At 36.5% G+C, this 22,792-nt stretch overlaps 1 protein-coding gene across 14 annotated transcripts in view; it reads left to right on the top strand.

Moving 5' to 3' along the window:
• LOC135212644 (NGFI-A-binding protein homolog) overlaps positions 1-22,792 on the top strand; it is a 560,269-nt gene that overhangs the window by 509,679 nt on the left and 27,798 nt on the right. For all 14 annotated transcript variants that reach the window (XM_064246246.1, XM_064246245.1, XM_064246240.1 and 11 more), the window contains 3 exons: positions 3,005-3,138; positions 4,370-4,481; positions 5,755-5,936. In XM_064246246.1, coding sequence (XP_064102316.1) covers positions 3,005-3,138; positions 4,370-4,481; positions 5,755-5,936 — 428 coding nt within the window. The remainder of the gene's footprint in view (positions 1-3,004; positions 3,139-4,369; positions 4,482-5,754; positions 5,937-22,792) is intronic.

The following is a 22,792-nucleotide window of genomic DNA, read 5'->3' as shown; positions in this document are numbered from 1 at the left end:
TGTATATATACATACATAATATTAAAACCTTGGGATACAATGAACAAGCGCTCAAGTTCTTTCAGGCCGTTCGTCGAAAAGAATTTATTCTTGTCTGAAATATTTACGAAAGAACACTTATGATCGCAGTTATGTAATTCTTTACAAAAGTCATGTTTATCAGTAAAATGTATCGCGATACATTTTACTTCCACGAAACATTAGTAAACAATTCCAAAATGTAATTGTATCGCTTCACACCAGAATAGCATCTTTTGTCTTGCTTTTAACTGACGCTAAGAAAGTGATGTTTTTCTGTATTATATTTTAACCTTCCTCTGCAATGCCTGCTGAATAACCTCACCTTCAATATAACTCTTTTAATTGAAAACAAACAGATTTCTCAATCTAATCTAAAGGTAATTAATTACTTAACTTCAGTTTATCATGTAACTCATTCTTCAGAACAGTGAAAAGAACTTTTCAAGATACTCTTTCGGTTTTTAATGTTTGTTTAGCGATGTCTTTATAGAATGAACATTCGTGTAAGTATATCATAAAATAAATGAATAATTTGCTAATTGTTAATAGATAACCAACGGCAGCTTTCTCAAAGAACGTATTTGAATGGTATATGTCAGTTAATTCCAAAGTTTTTTAACGCATGTCAAACTACTGATAGCTCTCTCTCTCTCTCTCTCTCTCTCTCTCTCTCTCTCTCTCTCTCTCTCGTGACTGCTAAAGAAATAAGGAAGATGCTGTGGTATTCGGGTGCCTGTGATCGAGTAGCTGACCGGGATGGGTAAGGTAGATTTGAATAAGGAAAGCTCTAAAGGAATGGACGACTGGAATGACTATTCTGCTGTTCGAGTGGAAAAGGTGGTAGGACTGAGGAAGTTAATGAGGATAATTGTAGATCAAAAAGATTGAGAAACAAATGTTAAATGTCCTTGTGGATTATGGGGCACTGGAAATAGGTGATTCGCACGTCTCTTAATAAAACCGATAGCTAAGATCAAGGAAGAGATGAGTCACAGAATAGTTGAAGCAAAGAAGACAGCAAGATCTCCGCAAAATTTTTCGGAAGACGGTACTGTCTTTAGAATCAAAGCCGGGATGGATGACCGTACTGGTTATCCTATTTCTGAGATGTGAATGTTGGATGGAAATGAGAGAAAAATCAGTTTGATACTGTTGAGAGAGAAATGTAAAGTTGTGGACACGTGGTAAAATGGTTAGGATAGGTGTGAAGATGGATAAGGTACGTTTTCCATGAGGGGAAAGTGGTTATAATACGAAAGTTTTGGGATGAAATGAAGGAGAATTGTTCCAGAAGTGTTGGGGCGGAAGACCTTAATTTTCTGGAAAAATAAGTGCTTGCTAGATGGCGAGTGAGACGCTGTGTGTGTGTGTGTGTGTGTGTGTGTGTGTGTGTTTAGAAAGGAAGGTTGTCGATGCACTATTGATGAGCTTTTAGTGTTAATCTTTGAAGAGGCTGATGTGGAAGTTTTCTCCATTGGAGGTTCATCCTTGATTCGAAAGTGACTGCTTCATTTACTTCTGGAACCATCCCAGTTGAGAGAAGCAGTTTATTGGTAACTTATAAATTTATGAATGGATGTATATGTATATATATGTATCTATAATGTGTGTGTAGAAATGTGTTTTTGTGTGTTTTTCGGGAACGTTTTCTTTAATTTTTCAGTATGAGGAACTTTAATCCGTGTATCATTTTGTCAGGTGAATATGTATGCATTATAAATATACATTATAAAATGTATTTATGTATTTATTTGTAATAGCCACAATGATCTCTTCGCTTCTCGATATCTTCACACCTTTCTGATGGACAGTCCTACAAAGCCAAAGATAAAAATGAAGAAATCCAAACAATTAAGACGCCCGTGGAAGGATTCCTACCCGTAATGGTTTCGTCAGATTGTGGTTGAAGTTAACCATTTGGATTGTATTCAAAAAGTGTGATGAGTTTAAGAAATTAAGAGGTTATTTTGGCTATTAGAGAGAGAGAGAGAGAGACAGAGAGAATTAGCAACTTGATGTGAGCGTTTCGTTTTCTGTATTAAATCTGAATGGCAGAATATTTATGGAATACTAGGCTTTGTCTTCAAATACTTTTGAGTGATTAAACTGTATAATTTGGAAACGCTGTTGCTAATAAAACATAGGATAATGGACGTCAAAGTTTGGAAACAGTAGTTTTCTCTTCTGGTGAAAATAAAAATTTTGTATTTGAAATTTGTTTTCCTCAGTCCCAGGTGTAATATTTCATATCTGTATTCACAAGCAGAAATCGAATGTTCCCACGTTTATCTCATATTATCATCATCATCATCATCATCATCATCATCATCATCATCGCTTACATTTATCATTGCTGCACCTGCACGTACAATAGTAGAAGTATATATATAGCATTTATTATTTGACAATTTCTATCCATTCATAACCTGTTAGATGTTTAAGGCCGGTAGATCACAGTAACTGTAACTGTTTATCAAGTTTGCCAGTGAATCAGTTTCATTAGTGTGCAATTTTAACGAAGGATTAGAACCTGAGATTTAATGGATTTATGTAGAAGTAAAGGCTGCGCAGATTGCTTCAGACTTCAGAATCGGTAGTTGTTTGCTAAGGAAATAACAGTTGTTTGCTGGGAAACTATAGTTGTTTGTCATGAAACGGGAGTTGTTCACAAGGGAACAACAATTGGTTGCAACGAAATAACAGTTGTTTGTTGGGAATCTACTGTTATGTGCTATGAAACGAGAGTTCATTACAATTGTTTGCTAGGAAACAACAGTTATTTGCTGGGAAACTACAGTTGATTGGTAGGATGGAAAAAACAGTTATTCCCTAGGAAATAACAGCTGAATTGCTTATTCACACATAGTGACCTCCTAAAAGAAAGATCTATTGGTCATGGCTAGAGTAAGGTAGATTCTGTTTTAATTGTTATTGTTATTATTATTATTATTATTATTATTATTATTCGTTTTTTTTCTTCCAGGTCTCTGTCAATGAAGCAGCTGCCCAAATCTGCAAATACATGCCCGCTCTGCTCACGCGACGGGACGAGCTCTTCCCTTTGGCTCGCCAAGTGGTCAGAGATTCCGGGTACCAATACTCCAAAGGTCATTCCAGGTCAGTAGTGTGCCCTTGGAATCATAAGATAGATCATTGTTATTTTGTTCTTAACATAATGTTCTTAGAAATCGTGCGAATGAGCCTTCTGTGTAGCACGTATATGATGGACGTGACAGTGTTTTTTTTTTTTTTCTTTTTTCTTTTTGTTTATGGAGGCTCCTATGTCAGCTTGGACCATACATACCTACATTCATACTTTATATATATATATATATATATATATATATATATATATATGTGTGTGTGTGTGTGTATGTATAATATATATATATGTATGTATGTATATATATATATATATAGTATGTATGTATGTATATATGTATATATGTATATATATATATATATATATATATATATATATATATATGTATATGTATGTGTGTGAAAATACAGAGAAATAAGTGCGGAAATATATGCATGTTAATAACGTTCACGTATAAGACCAAGGCATTTTATACGATTAATTATTATGGCAATGCTTGTGTAAAAATTAAACAAAAGTTCGTGTTCACGATATGTGAGTAACTACTATATAACTATATTTCATTTTGTATGAATAGGTTGAGTAACTACTATATATATAAAACTAAAACTATATTTCATTCTATATGAAAAGGTCTTTTTACTGATATTTACCTTATTAAGTCTTACTTAGAGTGAGCTACGTGGTTACCTCTACTTTTTATTAAGATACTAGAATAGCTGAGAGGACTTCCAGGGAGTTCTTAGTCTTTATACTTCTAATCATGGTGATGTTCTCGTTAATACATAGGATATGTATGAGTTTTAATGCTTAAAGGTTTAAGAATCGTAAGCGATGCTAGTCATCATGTTTTACTATCACCGATGGAAAGTGGAAAGCCTCGATTTCTTTTTCATCATTTCAACAAATCTCTTTGATTGTATTTGACTCAAAAGAGACTGGCGTTAATTCACGTTGACGTCTGTTATGACACTCGTGGTTTAGTTAGTAATGATTGTTGTTGAAACAACATCTGCGAACTCTTCTTTTGTCTTTCATAAATGAGTTAAATTTTGCCCCTTAACTGTTAAGAAAATGGGATGCATGTTGTCCCTTAATTCTAAGAAAAAAGTTATTGAGTAGACTTATAAAAGGAAAACGGGGGAAAACACACACACAGCGTGTTTATTAATATGTATTCCTATGTCAGTCCTAAATAGTGTTTTGTTTTGTGTATACTTACATATTTCTCGTGTTCCCTCACAGGTCGCAGACAGTCGTAGGAAGAGATGATGAACCTAAAACTAAAAGGTCAAGGTCAGATTCTGGACATGACACGAGTGACCTCAAAAATGACCTGCAGTGGAAGAAGAGACAGGTGAGGAGTTAGAAAATGAATTCAGCAATTCCTTACATCCTTAGATTATGATATCGAGGAATAATAACACTCGTGTGTCGGGTAGAACTGCAGCCTGTACTACTTTAATTATTGCCTAAAATAATTAAAGGTTGTAATGGTTACGGGGATACGAGGGATTTGCTTACTTTCAGTTAGAGACATTTTTTTTTTACTTTGCGCAAAAAGCCACGTAATTTTGCATATACGTTGATATACCAAATTCTGCTCATAATATCATAGGTTGTGTAAATGCCAATATATACATATTGCGGCAGTCCTCTAAAACCTATTCACCTACTAGTGCCAACGCCTCCCCTTGACCATTTTAACTTTCTGACTTGTATATTAGTTTTTCATCATTTATTAATACTTAACGTGTTAATATTTTGTTCAGCGGCTCGTTGGAGTCCTATAGATGTGGGTATTGATATTTTGAATTCTTTAGCACTTTGTGAAAATGAACCTGAGTAATTTATTTTCCCCCCTTTTCAGTCTGTCAGGTTCTTCGTGATATATAATAAACTTAGCTGTTTTTATTTAATTTTTTTTCCCGTCAACTGGGATTACAATTGATTTCATTGATACTTCGCGGCCAAATGATTTCCACGATTCTTCGTAACTGAGGTGTCTTGGATTTCAAATTGCCCCAGAGTTTTCATTGACTATACTCTGGTTTTTTTCATCTGTCCATCCGCCTGTGGTGTTTTTGTATGGTAACACTGCATCCAGGGCTTTAGATAGTTACGCTATTTGTAAGTTTGTGGTAAATAAAAGGATATCTGGCTGTACATTTGCAACTGAAAAGTGTTTTAATAATTTACTGTATGCGAATTACACCGTTAATATTCGAAATAGGATATTATTATAATCGTTGAATGTAAGCTGAATGTAACTATCTAAAGCCCGGGACGCAGTGTTACCATACAGAAACACCACAGGCGGATGGACAGATAAAAAAAAACAGAGTATAGTATCTCGAGGAATTGATTTAAGCTTTAGCCAACACTTACTGTAAACTTAGGAAAGCTGTCATTTTCTATAGTGTCTATATTTGTGTTGATCTATATGGCTTATAATTCTTGTTAATGGTTTTTCGCACTGAAGCTTAGGAATATATGAGGTGGAGGTGTGTGCATTCATAATTCCACAGGCAGGTACTTAATGAATTTTTTTTTGCTTGTTTGTACACCTTGCTAAAGAGCCATTAGCCCAACCATGACCACCGACAGCTAACGCCCTTCCTTCTCCGCAGGAGCGCCTCGAAGCCATAAGCGAGGAGCTGCGGCACATGAGCGAGAAAGCCGAGGAGGTGAGAAGTACCCTCAGCTCCGGCGGGGGGGACATCGCGGCCCTGACAAGTCAGATGGACGCCCTTCAGTCTCGCCACGCCCAGCTCACCATCGAGCAGAACGAACTGCTAAGGGCCCAACGCAAGTGAGTGTTCCGCTTGTCCCTCTCCCAAGTCTTTGTAAGATTCATTGGCTCCCCTGCCGGTGTTGTGGTCGGATGAAGAGAGAAAGTGAGAGAAAGAGAGAAGGAAGGAAGGAAGAAAGAAAGAAAGAGAGTGAGAGGCTTGTCCAATATAGTCTGTAGCCCTGAAATATTCCAAGCTCCGCGATGGGATATCCCTGGTGGGTGTCCCTGGTGGGATCTGGTCCACCCAGAGAAGTTTTGACTTGGTATTCAACTGCTGTGCGTAAACAGTCTTTGTGAATCTCATCATATCTTCAACCAGTCAGTGTATCATTCTTTGGTATTTTATCCTTACGATAGGAAGACTGTACATTGATTGAAGAATAACGATGGGTATTAATGCCATATTGAAGGACTGAATGTGGAAGTTTTTGTTACTTTTGAGTTCAGTTTGTAATTACTTTGTTTTTAGGAATCTTCAAAATATCATTATTAGTATTTAATGATTAATGTTTTTATTATTATTATTATTATTATTATTATTATTATTATTATTTTGTTATTTCGTTTGGTTATTATCATCGCTCTTCAGTTTCATCATATGCAGGCGCACAATAGAAAGTTTTGTTTTCTTTTATTTTTATTGTTATTTTTTTGTTAAGTTTATGTATAAATTGCTTATGTTATTTAGACGTGAGGAAGAATCTCCTCGCATCAGATATCACGCCCTTGAGGGAGGGCTCATGTTAAACTACCAAGTCACCTGATCCTCTTGCCCGTCAATACTTCAGTCGCCAACACTAAACACATCATTACTTTGTTTATAGACAATTTCATAGTAACGGAACTTTTGACCCACATTTATTTTGAGCTCGACAGTTCGAATTGTGATATCATAAAGCCGCCGTCGCCGCTGCTGCTGCTGCCGGTGTTTTTTCTTGTTTGCTTCTATCCGTGAAAGAATGGTGTTTGGTTCGAGGATGGGCGAGGAGGATAGGGCAGAGGTTAGGTGGGGTCTATTCAGCCCATTTTACTGAAAGGAAAGTGCCATAAGAATGTGCTTCCTTTTCCTCTCCCCCTTTTGACAAGTGTCCATAACTTTTCTTTTATCGCCAGAGAAGATTTTTCCGATCACTCTCCTTTTGTCTTGCGTAAAAGCCGACGGATCTTTTCATGGATAAAGATACCTACCTGTGTTTATTCAGAAAGAGTCCTCGTTTCTTTAGTTAGCATTTCTAGCTATTTGAGCGCATAGCCCTTTATAATTACGGCCATAGACATTTTTTTTAAAGGTTCATAGAGATTGTAATATAAATTCCAGCTACTGGAGGCACTTGTATATTGATGTGTTTATTTTATTCCATTTGGGTTATTGACGAGAATCTTATAAAGTGATTTGGAACAAACTTCCCCCACCCCCTCCCCATTCCCCCCAGAAATTGTCAAGGATAGTTGAGTGATATTAATATTTATGTATCGGCTTGTGCTGCCTGGATTTGACCGCAACACCCCCCCCCCCCCCCCCCCCTCAACCACCACCCTTCCACCCTGTTCCTATGTGTCTTTCACTGAGTTGTCCTTGTTTTGATTTTAGGTTTAGATGCCGAGGGATACGAAAGTATGAGTATCCAGCATTGTGATAATAGTGAATATTGGTTGTCATATCTGTACAAAATAGAAGTAAGTGGCCACTGGAGTCTTTTATTTAAGTACAAACATTCGTGTATCATTGGTCCCTTTCAAGACATTGTGTAGATATTTCATGATACTCTTTATGTTAATAAAATCAGAGGAAACTGTCAACGTTTTTGTTTTTGATTTGTGAATACCCCTCCCTTTTGCTCTTTAAGGTTTGGCTCAGACAATCAATGACTCTGCTATTATTATGATAATAATCTTTTTCATGTTTATAAAAGTAGTTCGGAAGGCTTCATCCTATCGGGTTATTTACTTTTACAGATAAAGCAGTAATTATTTCTTTACTTGATAATTACGTCGACTGTATGCTGAAGATTGATGGAGAAATCAATGAGTGTAAAGCCTATAACTTAAGATCTTACAAGGACGAAACTGAGTATTCAGAGTACGCCTGATTGGAGTTGTCAGTGGTGCAACATTCATTTTACAAATTAATATTAAGGCTTTGGCTTAGCCCAAGGAGAGACTGATATAAGCATTCTGTCATTCAATGAGAGGGCCATTCAAAAACAAAATTTTTTTAAAAAGAGAAGGAAAAGGAAGCACAAATCCAGAAATAACAAGTGAAAAAGTATTTGCAGTAGATGCTAGATCAGGCTGTTTGACAACGACTATATAAAAAAGCATTTTCAAGTAGCATTTTATGATGTAAGAAAGAAGGAATCATTATGAGGTTTTGAGATGTATTCCATCGTATAGTTTGTCACTAACTGATGTAGGAATGTTTTACGCCTGATAATATTCGTACATTTATAAATAATGGTTTGGATTCTTTGGAATACTCGGTCGCCCTTAGATTGGTTTGTATGAATAATGTTCACTGTCCATTTGAAAGTCATTTAAGAGAAGTTATGTGGATGTTTATATCGATTACTCTCTCGTTGCTTTCAAAGTTTAACTTAGAATGCATAACACACACATAATATATGTGTGTATGTATATGTATCGATATATATATATATATATATATATATATATATATATATATATATATGGTACCACCAACAATAAGTAAAGGTACTTCATTCGTAAAACTGCTGTATGTAAAACTTTCCTTTTTCATTCTTTTTTTTTTTTACGGTGCAGTGGAAAGTCCATATGTTTTCATCTACTTTGGCCAATAACAAACACTATGACGGTTATATCCCAATGAGAACTCTCTCTCTCTCTCTCTCTCTCTCTCTCTCTCTCTCTCTCTCTCTCTCTTTTATTTTTCACATCCCGATACCCTTTCATTATTCGGATGACAAAAGGGTAGGGAAATAATGGTCGAAAGTCAAGCATTGTGGACTACGGTCGTTTTCGGCGTGCTTCAACTCTCTCTCTCTCTCTCTCTCTCTCTCTCTCTCTCTCTCTCTCTCTCTCTCTCTCACCCTTCATTAATACTTGTCATTTAGCGCTTGAATATTGATCAAACACAGCCGCTTGGGCCAATATGTAGAGGAGGTCAAGGTGATAATGGGATCATTTATCAACAAACAGCAGTATGGGTTTAGCCGTCCACGGGGGCGCTGATGGAAGGAGCCCAGCAAACACACACACACACACACACACACACACACACTTCCTGCAATTATTGCGCCTCTAGGTAGATTAGTGACCGCCGACGGCGCCTTCGTCAGTTGAATCACATAGAGCAACAATTAGTCAGTGACAGCTCCGAAGAAGAGTCTATGCTAATGATTCTTTTTTTCTCTCACTTTTTATATCAGTTTTTTTCTCGCAAATTAAACATTTTTTTTAGGGGGTGGGGGCGATATTAGCCGGTTAATCCCCTTCCTATATTTACGGGAAGGGTAAAAAATGAATCCTGAGTAATCATTTGTATTTTATGATTACATATCGTTATTTGCTGTTTATTTTGCAAAGTACTGTTTGGGAGTCTCTATTCAGCGTATACCGGTACTGTTCATATCTGCCTGGGTTCCCTCATAAGAGATTTAAACTTGTTGATATTTTCAAGAATATTTTGATTCATCAGGTGAAAGATGCCGATATATCCGCTGATATTTTCAGGAATATATTAATTCATCAACTAAAAGATGCCGATATATCCACTGATATTTCAGGAATATTTTAATTCATCAGGTGAAAGGTGCCGATATATCCGCTGATATTTTCAAGAATATTTTAATTCATCAGGTGAAAGATGCCGATATATCCGCAATTTATCATCGTGTCTCTTTCAAGATATTCATGTACGTTTATCGTCTCGCAAGAAGCTTTTTATAAGTCCATCCTATCCAAAGCCCTTTTAGACTATCAGTAGGAGCCCGCGTAAGCATTTCTAGCCAAAATCATTGTAATTTTTCCGGGATTATTTTGATCGCAGGTTCTATCGCAAGCTGCAATATCTGCAGACCCTAAATTTTCGTTCAGATATCTTCCTGAGAGAAATTAAATCTATTTCCACCATACCTAGAACTCCATATCTGGACTCCTCAATCCCAGAATATTAGTTTCATCTGAATGCTATGATTCTGTGAATCCAGAATTTTTACCCTCTGATTCTGTAAGTTCGGAATTTTTACTCTTTCTTATCCTGTTGATTAAGAATTTTATTTCTTCCTGGTTCTGTAAATGAAGGCTATTTACTCCTGATTCTTTTGATTCTGTAAATTGAAAACATTTACTCTTTCTTATCCTGCAAATTAAACATTTTTACTCTTTCTTATCTTGTGAATTAGGAATATTTACTCGTTCGGATTCTGTAAAGTATGAATTTTTACTCTTTCCTATTCTGTAAATTGAGAACTTTTTCTCTTTCTTATCCTGTAAATTAAGGATTTCTACTCTTTCTTATCCTTTAAATTAAAGATTTTTACACTTCTTTTCCTGTAAATTAAAAATTTTTGCTCTTTCTTTTCCTGTAAATTAAAAATTTTTACTCTTTCTTATCTTGCAAATTTAGAATTTTTTCTCTTTCGTATCCTGTAAATTAATAATTTATATATCTGATTCTGTAGATTAAGAACCTTTAAATTCTTTCTGATTCTGTAAATTAAGAACTTTTCCTCTTTGGTATCCTGCAAATCAAGAACTTTTACTCTCTCTGTCGTCTGCCGTCCTAAACAAAACATAAACAAGAACGCACGCTCCTTATTGCTTTCTGTAGCCAGGCGTATCATCACCCTCCAGATGACCCTTTTGCCTCCAAGCAGACCTTAACTAAGAGAGAAAACCTTGCTTGGATCACATTGCTTCTTTACTTGGGGAAAACCTCCCTTTGAAGAACTCGAATCAAAAGCCTTCCGTCCGTCCGCTTTATCAGCGGCCACCCGCCACCCCCCCCCCCCCCCCCCCTCTCTCTCTCTCTCTCTCTCTCTCCTTTCCTTATCTCGCTCCCAATCTGGATCCCCGCCTCTGCCTCGTTGGCCAGAGGCGGCTTTTGTTAGCGTATCGCTGGAACGTTGCCGTCGAGGGCTGGTGATAGTGCGTTATCGCCGCTACTCGCTAGGTAACGGCGGGCCTCATCCCTTCTCGTCATCATTCTCGTCATCGTTTTCGTCATTGTTTTCATCATCATTTTCGTCATTGTTTTCGCCACCATGCTCGTCATTTTTTCATCGGCATTCTCGTCACCACTCTCTTCATTTTTTCATCAACATTCTCATCACCACTCTCTTCATTTTTTCATCAGCATTCTCGTCATCATTTTCGTCATTATTGCTCTCCTCATTTTCGTCACCGTTCTCGTCATTGTTTTTGTCACCATTCTCTTCATTTTTTCATCAACATTCTCGTCATCATTTTCGTCATTGTTTTTGTCATCATTGCTCTCATCATTTTCGTCATCGTTCTCGTCCTTTTTTCATCAGCATTCTCGTCATCATTTTTGTCATTGTTTTGTCATCATTGCTCTCATCATTTTCGTCACCATTCTCGCAATTTTTTATCAGCATTCTCGTCATCATTTTCATAATTGTTTTCGTCATCATTGCTCTCATCATTTTCATCGTTCTCGTCATCATTTTCGTCGTTGTTTTCGTCACCACTCTCGCCATTTTTTCATGAGCATTCTCGTCACCATTCTCGTCATCATTTTCACCATCTTTTGATTTGACGTTCTACAGTTTTTTTTTTCCGCCATCTTCGATATCCATTTATCATTGGCTCTATTTCCTCTGTGTATTTTGTTTTCATACACTAGCAAGCCATTAGTATTTTTTTAGCTTTCTGCCTCTGTAAAAGAAATGAAGGATGTCGTACAATTAGAACCTGAAAAGTTTCAAGCGAAAGATGCAATGTATTACTACCAGTAAAACAATCACCTTGTATTTTAAGAATTTATTCATGTTTTTTTATATTCATCTATTACCCTATCAATTTACCTTTTTTTCTAATAACGGCTCACTGCTTTCTGTTTCCTATTATCATCTGGTAATAATAATAATAATAATAATAATAATAATAATAATAATAAATAATAAGATTTTTTAGCTACCTGCATCATCATGAACGTCTTTGCAGCATCTCCCTTCAAAAGAAAGGCGATGGAAAATACAGTGATGAATAGGCCATGCCAGTATCCCCAGATTGTTAGTACGAGAGCTTATAAAAAGAAAAGTCTACGACCATGTTTTAGCCCACCTTAAACTGCGAGTAGGAAACGAGTAATGCCTCCAATAGCCATTCCATATATTAGCCGATCTTGAATTACCAATATAATGCGCGTGGTGAAACGAACAAAATAGAAAAACTGTTCATTCGTTTATGGACTGCAGTACAGCCTCAGTCACGCGACGCGCACACACACACACACACACACACACACACACACACACACACAGGGCAATATGATACAGCATCGATTTTAATATTACACTTAATTGACTCATAAATACTGAAGGACTTTGAATGGAAAAGTGGTCGAATTTATCGTATAATTAAAGCATTTTTGGGGTATCTAATATAGGCACTGATAAATTAATAAAAGAGAACTTTAAAAGCTTTATCACCACACGCCAGCCTTTGATAAATGGAATTTAGTGTAAGACCTGGGCTGCCCTGGAGAGCTTTCCTCCCCCCCCCCTCTCACCCCCCCCCACACACCCCTTGGTGATTTTCTTTTTGCCTGAAAGATTTCGTGAGTTATTTAAAAGCTTATCAGTCTTGTTCACATATGCATATATGCAGATTTGCAAACCATCTGTGGTTAAGACCAGTGACACACACACACACACACACACACACATTTAGAGGCGCCATAGTGAAGTAATTTGACTATTCAGTTTGAAACTAGTGGTCTATATCTTGATGAGCATCTCATTCCATTGGTTTGTTGTTTGTAAGCCAGGTTAAGTATTTGCGTTTGTCAGAAGCTTTCAAGAAGAAGGTTCAGAAGAAATCAGTTGATTTATTAGATGAAGTTTTAATATGCAGATTTATGGCACTTGAGTGGAAATTTAGCTAATTATTTAGTTTTACAAAGTATATTTATTGAAAATTAGTACGAATCAAATTACGATTTTCATGTGGACTGAATTTTGAAAATAATATACAGGAGAAAAAAAAGGAAAGACAAAAGTAAAGATTCAAACGAAAGAAAAAAAATAAGGTTTTAGAAGAGAGTAAAGTGAAAAAAGGAAAGGAAAGGGATAGGGAAAGGGGGAATGGGGTGTTGTGGGGGGGGGGTGGGGGGGGGGGGTGTTAAAAAGTGAAGTCACCCACCCTGCCCGTACCCTACCATAAATCAAACGCTTAAACCATCTATTTGCTCCCTGTCGATCCGTGCTGACGGCTTTGCCAGAGCAGATTATTTTCTCCTCTCTCTCTCTCTCTCTCTCTCTCTCTCTCTCTCTCTCTCTCTCTCTCTCTCTCTCTCTCTCGTGTGTTTGCCTGTTTATCTATAACATTAAAAGTATCTCTCTCTCTCTCTCTCTCTCTCTCTCTCTCTCTCTCTCTCTCGTGTACTTGCCTATTTGCTGATAACAGTTAAATTATATAGGTTTTCTATATGCATGGACACCAGTGTATATGTGCACTGAAAGCATTTCTAAATTTTTCTCCTTCTTCCTTGGCAGGAAATGCGAAACTTCTTCCTCTCTGTCTCATTAGAATTAGTCACTTCTATTCGTATTTTAACATACAAATTCATATTAGTCTCCAAGGGCTAGTTAACCCTAAATACGACATTGTTCATAACTCAGTGACGTCTACATTTCATTAACCATTCGTGAATGGAAGCTATTTACTGTTTATTCACTTTGCACCAAGACTTATACTGCGTTAATTGCATTCAATAGCAAACGAGTATTGTACTGTCAGAGTATTTTCGTACTTTGTTTGGGACATGTGTGCATTTGAAGTTCACGCATATCATCGGGCTGTTTGAACGCACGGCGTTATTGCCTTATATGCAGAGGATGCAACGTTGCAGAAAACGTTTGTGTGTTTTGAACGCACGGCGTTATTGCCTTTTATGCAGTGGATGCAACGTTGCAGAAAACGTTTGTGTGTTCAGAAGCTTTCTTGAACGGCTACTCCCTACTGCAGCTGTGACGTTTTTACCGTCGTGTCAAGACTGCAAAGCCATCGTGGCGCATCCGCCTTCATTATTCAAGGAAAAAAAAATAGGCAAAAGTGGAGAAAAAAAGAATTCGACGAAAGAAAGCCTGGCAGAATCGGCGGCAGATCTTCCGAGACCCATTTCATGTCCTACAAGATGCTGCTACTTTGTTAATCCTTATAAATGGGTCCTTTTGCAGGACGTTTCCTAGTGGCCTCGCCGGACTTTTCTGCATATTTAATTAACGACCTTTCAGACATGGACAGGAAGGAACGAAGGGAGACTGCGGCGCTGCTGCTGCCTCTGCCTCTCCTCTCTTCGCCTCTCTTGGGTCGAGACGCGAACCAAAATAAAATAAAGGGAAATATGACAGGAAAAAGATTTTCGGGAAATATTACCGTTGATAGTGATAATCGTAAATATATTTCCCTTGCTAAATAAAAACACGCTTGTCAACGATTTTGCCAATGCTCTCACGAGGATCCTTTTGAGATTCCGAAAGAACGATACAAAGGAATCTCAGGAAATATTACTACTGATAGTGATAATCGTAAATATATTTCCCTTGTATAAAGAAAAAATAACGCGCGCGCTTTCAAAATATCTTGCCAATGTTCTCAAGAGTATCTTTAAAAAAAGAAAAAAAAAAACATGCAGCATTTGCATAACATTTTTGCCCCAGATTTCATAAGGTTGTCAACCTGCTTTGGCCTGTTACTAATAATTGCCCCACACGAATATTTCCCTGAAATGTTTTTTTCAAATATTGTTGTAATGATGCTATAAGAGATGGTCTTCTGTAGGAAGCTGGCAGTGTAACAGACTTCTCCGACGGTGAACATGATCATAGCAAGTTAATGGCTCTGTCACTTACATACTTAAAGGTCAGGACTGAATTCCCTTCATTTTCGTTACTATTTAATCTGAATTTCACTCATTTTCACTTATGCATAAAGTAATACAGTGGCAAACCGTTCATGTCAAAGAAGCTACAAAAAAACGGATTCATCTGCGCAAAATCGCCTTTGGTGCGAAGTCGTACATTCTAAGAATTGCAGGTGATTAGCAACATTTGCACCTTTCATCGAGGGAAAATCAATATTCAGGCTTCTTTGATAGGGTGAGAAAGCAGATCGATAAAAGTACTACGCTGTAGAGAGAGAGAGAGAGAGAGAGAGAGAGAGAGAGAGAGAGAGAGAGAGAGAGAGAGAGAATGGGACCGAAGCACTTGAGTCGATACCATCTCTTTTTATAACCTTCCTCTATATAATGACAATAATAGAGAGTCGGATACTAATAATGGATCTAGAGAGAGAGAGAGAGAGAGAGAGAGAGAGAGAGAGAGAGAGAGAGAGAGAGAAAATCCGACTGTGAATAGAATGTTGGCTCTTTTACCTGGGCATAATGAAGGGGGTTTTTGCTTCACCTTCAGAAGGGAGACAATAGTTCATTAATTTATATTCTTAAATACCGATTGAATAGCCTCTAGGTGCTGGGAAAAACGCCTGTGCTTTATTAGCTGACTTTAAACTCACAAGCTTGCGACAATACCTAATTAAGGAAAAACTGCTCGGTGTTTTATTGCGACAGTGTAACAGAATATTTACGTAGTTGGTTTTTTAGCCAGCAGTTGTCTTACCCACTCGTTCAGTTCGTAGAGGAAAAGGGTTGGGTGACAGTTGTCCACGAACGAAGCGCAAGGCGGCAACATAAGATGGTTAATGAAGATCAATAATATACTCCCCCATACTGTGTTTATATATATAATATTATATATCTATATATATATAGATATATATATATATATATATATATATATCGTATATCAGGATATATTTCTTTACAGTGAGGAAAATGACAATTAAATACTAATATTGACTGACGCTGTCTTGTTTTTTTTTATAAGTGAATTATTATCATCAGAAATATTTCGGCTACCATTATTGGCTGTCCTTGTTTACACAGAAAGTATATTTCACTTCACCTTTCACTTTCAAACAAGGTTGTATTTATGATGTTAACAGGATCACAGGAGGGACTAGGACTCACTCCTATACCATACCTATACCTATACCTATACCTATACCATAGCCTGGTCAACAAGACGCTAACGGGAAGTTGAAATTGATCTCTCAAAGAGATGGTAATCTATCATTGAGATAGATGGTTCTCTCTCTCTCTCTCTCTCTCTCTCGTAATGGGAAGCAATTTCCTTGGAACTATTTCCAACGGAACTGAGATTACAATTTCTTTTCCATTTCTGTGTGCGTATATTTTTTCTCATTTCTGTAAGACCGAAGATTGCCAATAAGAAATCTTCCATACGTCCGTAAACGCTGTGAGATACGTAATGATGTTGTTTCTGATTGGAATTACCTAGGTATTCTTAAGAAACGTCTGTCTGTATTGGATTTTATATATTTATATATATATGTATATATATATATATATATAATATATATATATATATATACATATATATATATATATATATATATATATATATATATATATATTGTGTGTGTGTTCACCCCTTCCAAAACGAACTGGCGCCCTTATGCAATGAGATTATATTTTCCTTTTACCATATTTTGTTTCGCGCACCAGTCTTTTTCGCTTCGCGTGTTTCGTTAATAAACAGCAGCAATAACAACAGCGCCAGTTGGCACCTCTTTGGCCATCACCGTCATCACTATCATCATCATCATCATCATCACCGTCATCATCATCATCATCTCTTATACCCGTCGACCAATTTACCAAAATCATTAATTTCACAGCATCATTTTTCTCTGGCCGGAGTTTTTGGCTCCCTTTTTTTCCCCTTCGTGGATTCTCTCTCTCTCTCTCTCTCTCTCTCTCTCTCTCTCTCTCTCTCTCTCTCTCTAGGAGCTCCTTGTGAAGGCATGCTTGAATGTGTGTGTGTGTGTGTGTGTTCACTTTTGTCTTGTTTACGGGGCGGAGTATTGCAGAGAGAAAAAGACGAAAGCTATGGAAAGGTCGATCGCGAGCTAAAAATAATTTTCTGTAAACTGCATATATGAATTAAATTGCTTTTATTGAATGTCAAAAATATGATGGCTGTATTTTATTTTATAGTACATTACTAAATTACTTCGTTGCTGGTCAAATGGTTTAATGAAATTGTGATGTGGGTTAAACCGTTCAATAAATTTAATCGTATAGCCTTTGGGGTAATGTATTTAATCACAAAATTCAATTTAAATATCGGTACCCAAACAGAATGTTTAATTTTCCCTCTGAATGCCTTTATGGCAGCTGCACTCTCTCTCTCTCCCTCTCTCTTTCTCTACCCCCCTCCCCCCTCTCTCCCATCTCCCTTGCTCCCCTCCACCTACCGAAATCCCTCCCCTCCAGGCCACACTCCCCTACCGACCCCTCCTTTTCATATATCCGTTCGTATGAACACTGTATAATTTCATGTTTTGTTGTATTGGCTTTATCTCTTCGCTTATTGGACGCGCTATGGAACAGGTTTTATTCTTGTCGTGAATTAGGGAAATAAATGCACACGTCATATTTATCTCTGTATGTATCCTGGATACATACAACCGGTGATTGAATGGATGCCTGTCGGGGTGTATACGTGAAGGTTCGTAGTTGCCTGCATAAGACAAAAGCAGGCAGGGGTGCGCTGAAAAACATGACGGACATTAGCTGCGTTTTACTTCTTATCCTCCATGTGTCGCTGCACACTGACACTCAAGTCGTTCTTTCTTTATCTTTTAATCAAATCGTTCCCAATATTTAACATATTTACAGTGAGTTTCCAGTGCCGTTTGCCATTTCACCTGTGGTCCAGTTTTCTGTAATTTTTTTTTTACTTGTTGCGTCCGTGTTCTATGTAAGAAAAGTATAAGAGTAAACTTAGAGACGAGCATTTTTGACGTTCGAAACAATTTCTCTCAACGTGAATTTATTCTTTGGAAGCCAAAATTGACTGTCTTAGAAATGTAGAATGAATGAAACAACGAAAAATTATAGTTTTATAGCAATGATCCATGTTTCTTCACAATACATGAGTTAGAAAGCTTGCTACAGACCCCAATGTAATTAGCCTTTGGGTGAGTTATCATTAAAGCTCATTATTTGGTACAGATCATTCTGAAATCTCTCAAATAATTCTTAATTGAAATTTGATTATCACCGTTGAAAGGGGAATCGATCTTATAAAGACGACAAGAATTGGTTACCAGTTTTCAATTCAAATAAGAACGAGACTGGTTGTAGAATATCGTTGCAAGAATTTAGTTTAGGCACTTTCATATATTTCTTTTTCGGTTGTTTTATACTTTTAAAAAGTAGGGAGATTATTTCATTGGATGCGGACAAATAACAGTAACACCGAGACTTTATGACGCCCATTCACCACAAAATATTTATTCGTCTGTTTGCGATGAATTTAATTAAGATTTTAAGAGCTCTTTACAATTCCCATTTCCAGGCATATTTTGGCGTGAAGTAACGCGTAACTGTTCAGCTTGATAAAAGAGAGAGAGAGAGAGAGAGAGAGAGAGAGAGAGAGAGAGAGAGGAGAGAGGAGAGATAGAGAGTGGGAGAGAAGAGGAGAGAGAGAGAGAGAGAGAGTGGTGGGGTGGGAGGTAGGTGCATAGTCAATTTCATCCATTAGGCATAAAAACGAATCCCATATAACTTCATATTGAATTGTCTCCGAACTGTTTCCAACTTGGAAATAGATTAAGTAAAAAGGTTGCTGGAACCTTTAAACAAAATGACACAAAATCATATTCATATTTGTAAAGGTTTTTAGGCCAACTGATAACGAAGAGCGCCATTATATTGAAGACTGTTGGGGACATCTATGGAGAAAGATAAACTTGGAATGTAGAGGAAAATCTCGTAAGAAACACTTGTCTTAGTTTCACAAATGACTTTCAGATTAACAGTCAGTCCTCTATGCTGCACATTTACAGACTTTTAAACACTGTAATGGTAGTATATCAGGTATTAACATTATTTTTCTTGGTAACATTTCTGGTAAGAAAGCAAATGGCATAAACATTTATATTTCAGTGGTTGGCGAAGTTTTCAAGGAAATCCTTGTGAAATTAAAAATATGGACAGTGACTCTACCCAGCACTTTAAAAGTGAACGAAGAAGTTCTTTAGAATTTATCCTCTATTGGGTACCTGATGTCCCTGGATGCCAATTTCGAGTAAATAAGTAAATAGGTAAATGAATAAATAAATAGATAAGTAAATTTCCAACAGACCATAAGAACTTGTGTGAACAGTAGCGGTGACAGAAAGGTCTGATCACAGCGTTCAAGTTCCTACCTCGAACGCAGCTTCCAGCTTGTTTGACAAAAGCGTTCCAGCCACTTGGGTAATCATTATACGCTACCTAATTAAGCGTGAGTAGGAAATAGTATTATATCAGCATAAATTAATTCATTCAAGAGTGCCTTGGTTTTTTTTCCATTCCCATTTCGATAGAAACCACTTTCCTCTTCTCGATGAATTTTCCGGCTAATAATAACGTATCGTTAAATTACTCCGTCGCAAAATAATTGATGTTTCGTTTTGTTTCGTGTTAGTGACCGATCATTTTTGGGGACGGGATTTTCGTCCTGAATTAGGTTATGCAATTCATTTTCTTCGTCGTCGCGCGCCGTGTTGCATATCACGGACGTATTTTTCTACCATTAACTATGCATGTTGTCGGAACTTCATTTACCATCACAGTTATCTGTGTTTTGTGTGTGTGTATATATATAGCTTTATCATATATATATAATATATATATATATATATATATATATATAATATATATAAATAATATATATATATATATAGATTACTATCCCTCGTTCATAGAAAATATAATTAATGCAGAAGCTGTAACTACCGCTTATTTCAATTCGAAGCATAAAACCAATTTTGTTATTTAAGCTCAGGGAATCTACTTTGCATTTTCCTTCGGTATTACCCGAGTTGATATGCATATCATACACAATATTAGCTCTTTTTTTTCACTCGATCTAGATTTGCAGCATCAGTTTCGTGGAAAAGATGGCGGTATGTAAATGTGTTTAGGTGAATTTTAAAAGGATCACAGGAATGCGTTTTGAATTTTTTTTTTTTTCAGTCACCGAGGGATTGCCAGTCTCGGCGATCATTTGTATGCAATTGTTGAGTTGTTTTCTCGTGTTCAGTTGTAGTTTTTAAGAGTAGTTTTATCTTGTACATAATGCGCAGCTTTTTTTTTTTTTATTGTGGGTGGATTTAATTGACTCCTGGTACCGTTATTTTTTTTCTGCAATTCGTTCTTGTACCTATCTATTCCACACGGTTTTTTTTAATATGCTGGTTATTTTCACATGCATTATTATATCAGTTTACGTGGCCTTTTTGTGCATTTTTTCGGCATACATAATTATTTTATTTTATACATTTGATGAATAGTATGCGAAGGACTATCCGTACAAAAGCCGGGGACAAGTCGTTAATTAGCAAAGCTTATAAAAAAGTAGGGAGATTATTCCCTTCTCTACTTGATCTCTGTGATGACATGTTACCAACTCACTCCTCCGGTAGGTGTTCGGATCTCATTGTGATCCATTGCCATGGATTAGCAAGAGACTCGAGCGCTTGACCCTTCTTAGTTTGGGCCCTGTATCCTACACATGAGATTACAACAACATTTGAGTTCCAGTTTTTGCTTGGTCACATCCATTTCCCTTCAAAGGAGTGATTGAATGGACGAACCTACTTGTTTTATTCTTATTAATATTTTTTCCCATATTTATGTATTTATTTGCAGGCGTATATCCTGGTTACCCATGTCTAAACACAAAAAGTAATATTTTTGAATATACAGTTTGTCCCGAAAATAACTTTGTTCATTTATGCGTAATATATATATATATATATATATATATATATATATATATATATATATAAATATGGGGATACAATCCACAATGATGTGAAATCCTTCAGTAGTTTAAAATATATATTTCTTGTACAGAAACTTATGGCTTTCGACCATCAGCTGTGGTCTTGTTCACTAAAATGTGACATATCACCTCAAGGAACTGACATGTAGGAACGCAAACATACTTTTTTTAAAGCATTTGAAAAAACAATAAAGATGAGGTAACAAGCTAGTTAACTATTATTATGAATGATCATTGTGGATTGTATCCCCATTTACTTAGAGGTGCGACATAGTACCTAGTTTCTGCATATATAAATATATATTATATATATAATTTTTTAGTGCTATGGTATTATTATGGGTATTCCTATCTATCCTTGTACGATTTACTTGAAATGTACACATTTTGCAAGGGAATTGCTGACACCCATTTATTTTTTATTAGTAACTTTCCACCGTTCATCGTTTGGTGTGTGCATCATTTAATATTCAGTAACTAGCCTGTTATTATAACTTGTAGAATATTACTGAATCAGACAGTTCCATATTGACGATAATATTACTGAATCGGTTCCATACTGAATGGTTCATCTAAGCACAAATGATTTAGCGCCCCAAACGTTGCAATTATGAGTTTATATAACTTAATATTGTAACTCACTCTGGACATGTTTATGTTTGTGATGCAATAGGATCGCTTCCTGATTTTATTTCGAATTGGTTTAGCATATGATATTGCTCACCTATAATAGTAATTCCTGGATACCAGACGTTGCAGGCAATCCAGGTGGCTTTGCGATAAGGCTGGGAATTTTTGACATAGTATGGTATAACAGACTAAGAAGTATTTAAAAAAAGTTGGAATAAAGAGCTCAATTTAAAATAGACATGAATAATTATCACATCACCGTGATTCATATAGATTATTCGAGCCACAAATGTCCTTTAATATCTAATTCGCTCTACCTCGGAATTGATATATTTTCATATTTGTAAACAGAAGGGGAATTTTTTAGTTAATAATAATTTCGTCCTCTCGTGGGTTCGAACTACCGTCCAGCGGACAGACGAAATCAAAACTTCAGTGACGTTATCGATTTCGTCTCTGTCCGCTGGACGGTGGTTCGAACCCACGAGAGAACGAAATTATTATCAACTAAAAGATTCCCCTTTGGTTTACATACATGAAAATATATCAATTCCGAGGTAGAGGGAATTAGATATTAAAGTACGTTTGTAGCTCGAATAATAAATTAAAATAGACATATATAGCTAAAGATTGCAGACCTACCTAATTTTGAGACAGAAACCAAAGGGAAGCCATATGTGACATCGCTCGCCATGAGAATAGAAATTATGAATGACGAAGTGTACAATTAATTAAAAAAGGTAGTTATAGTAGTTATAGAACACCAACCTTATTCTGTGCATTCTCCTCGTTCTTATCGTCTTGCAAATTACACACGAGATTATTTAGTTAGGTAAATGAACAGCGCCCGAGTATACTATCAGCAATTTTATTTAAGCAGGCCTGATAACTTGCATTCCTATAGATAACTTGCATTCTTATTGACATCTTGCATTCCTATTGACAACTTGCAGTCTTACTGATATCTTACATTCTTATTGACAACTTACATTCCTATTGATGACTTGCAATCTTATTGACAACTTACATTCTTATTACATTCTTACTGCACAGTTTTTCTGAATGAAAGCGACGCACTATATAACATGCCAAGATATCCTA

This window comes from Macrobrachium nipponense, chromosome 41, assembly GCF_015104395.2.
Source record: "Macrobrachium nipponense isolate FS-2020 chromosome 41, ASM1510439v2, whole genome shotgun sequence".
NCBI lineage: Eukaryota > Metazoa > Arthropoda > Malacostraca > Decapoda > Palaemonidae > Macrobrachium > Macrobrachium nipponense.
This window is presented reverse-complemented; position numbering and strand designations above follow the sequence as displayed.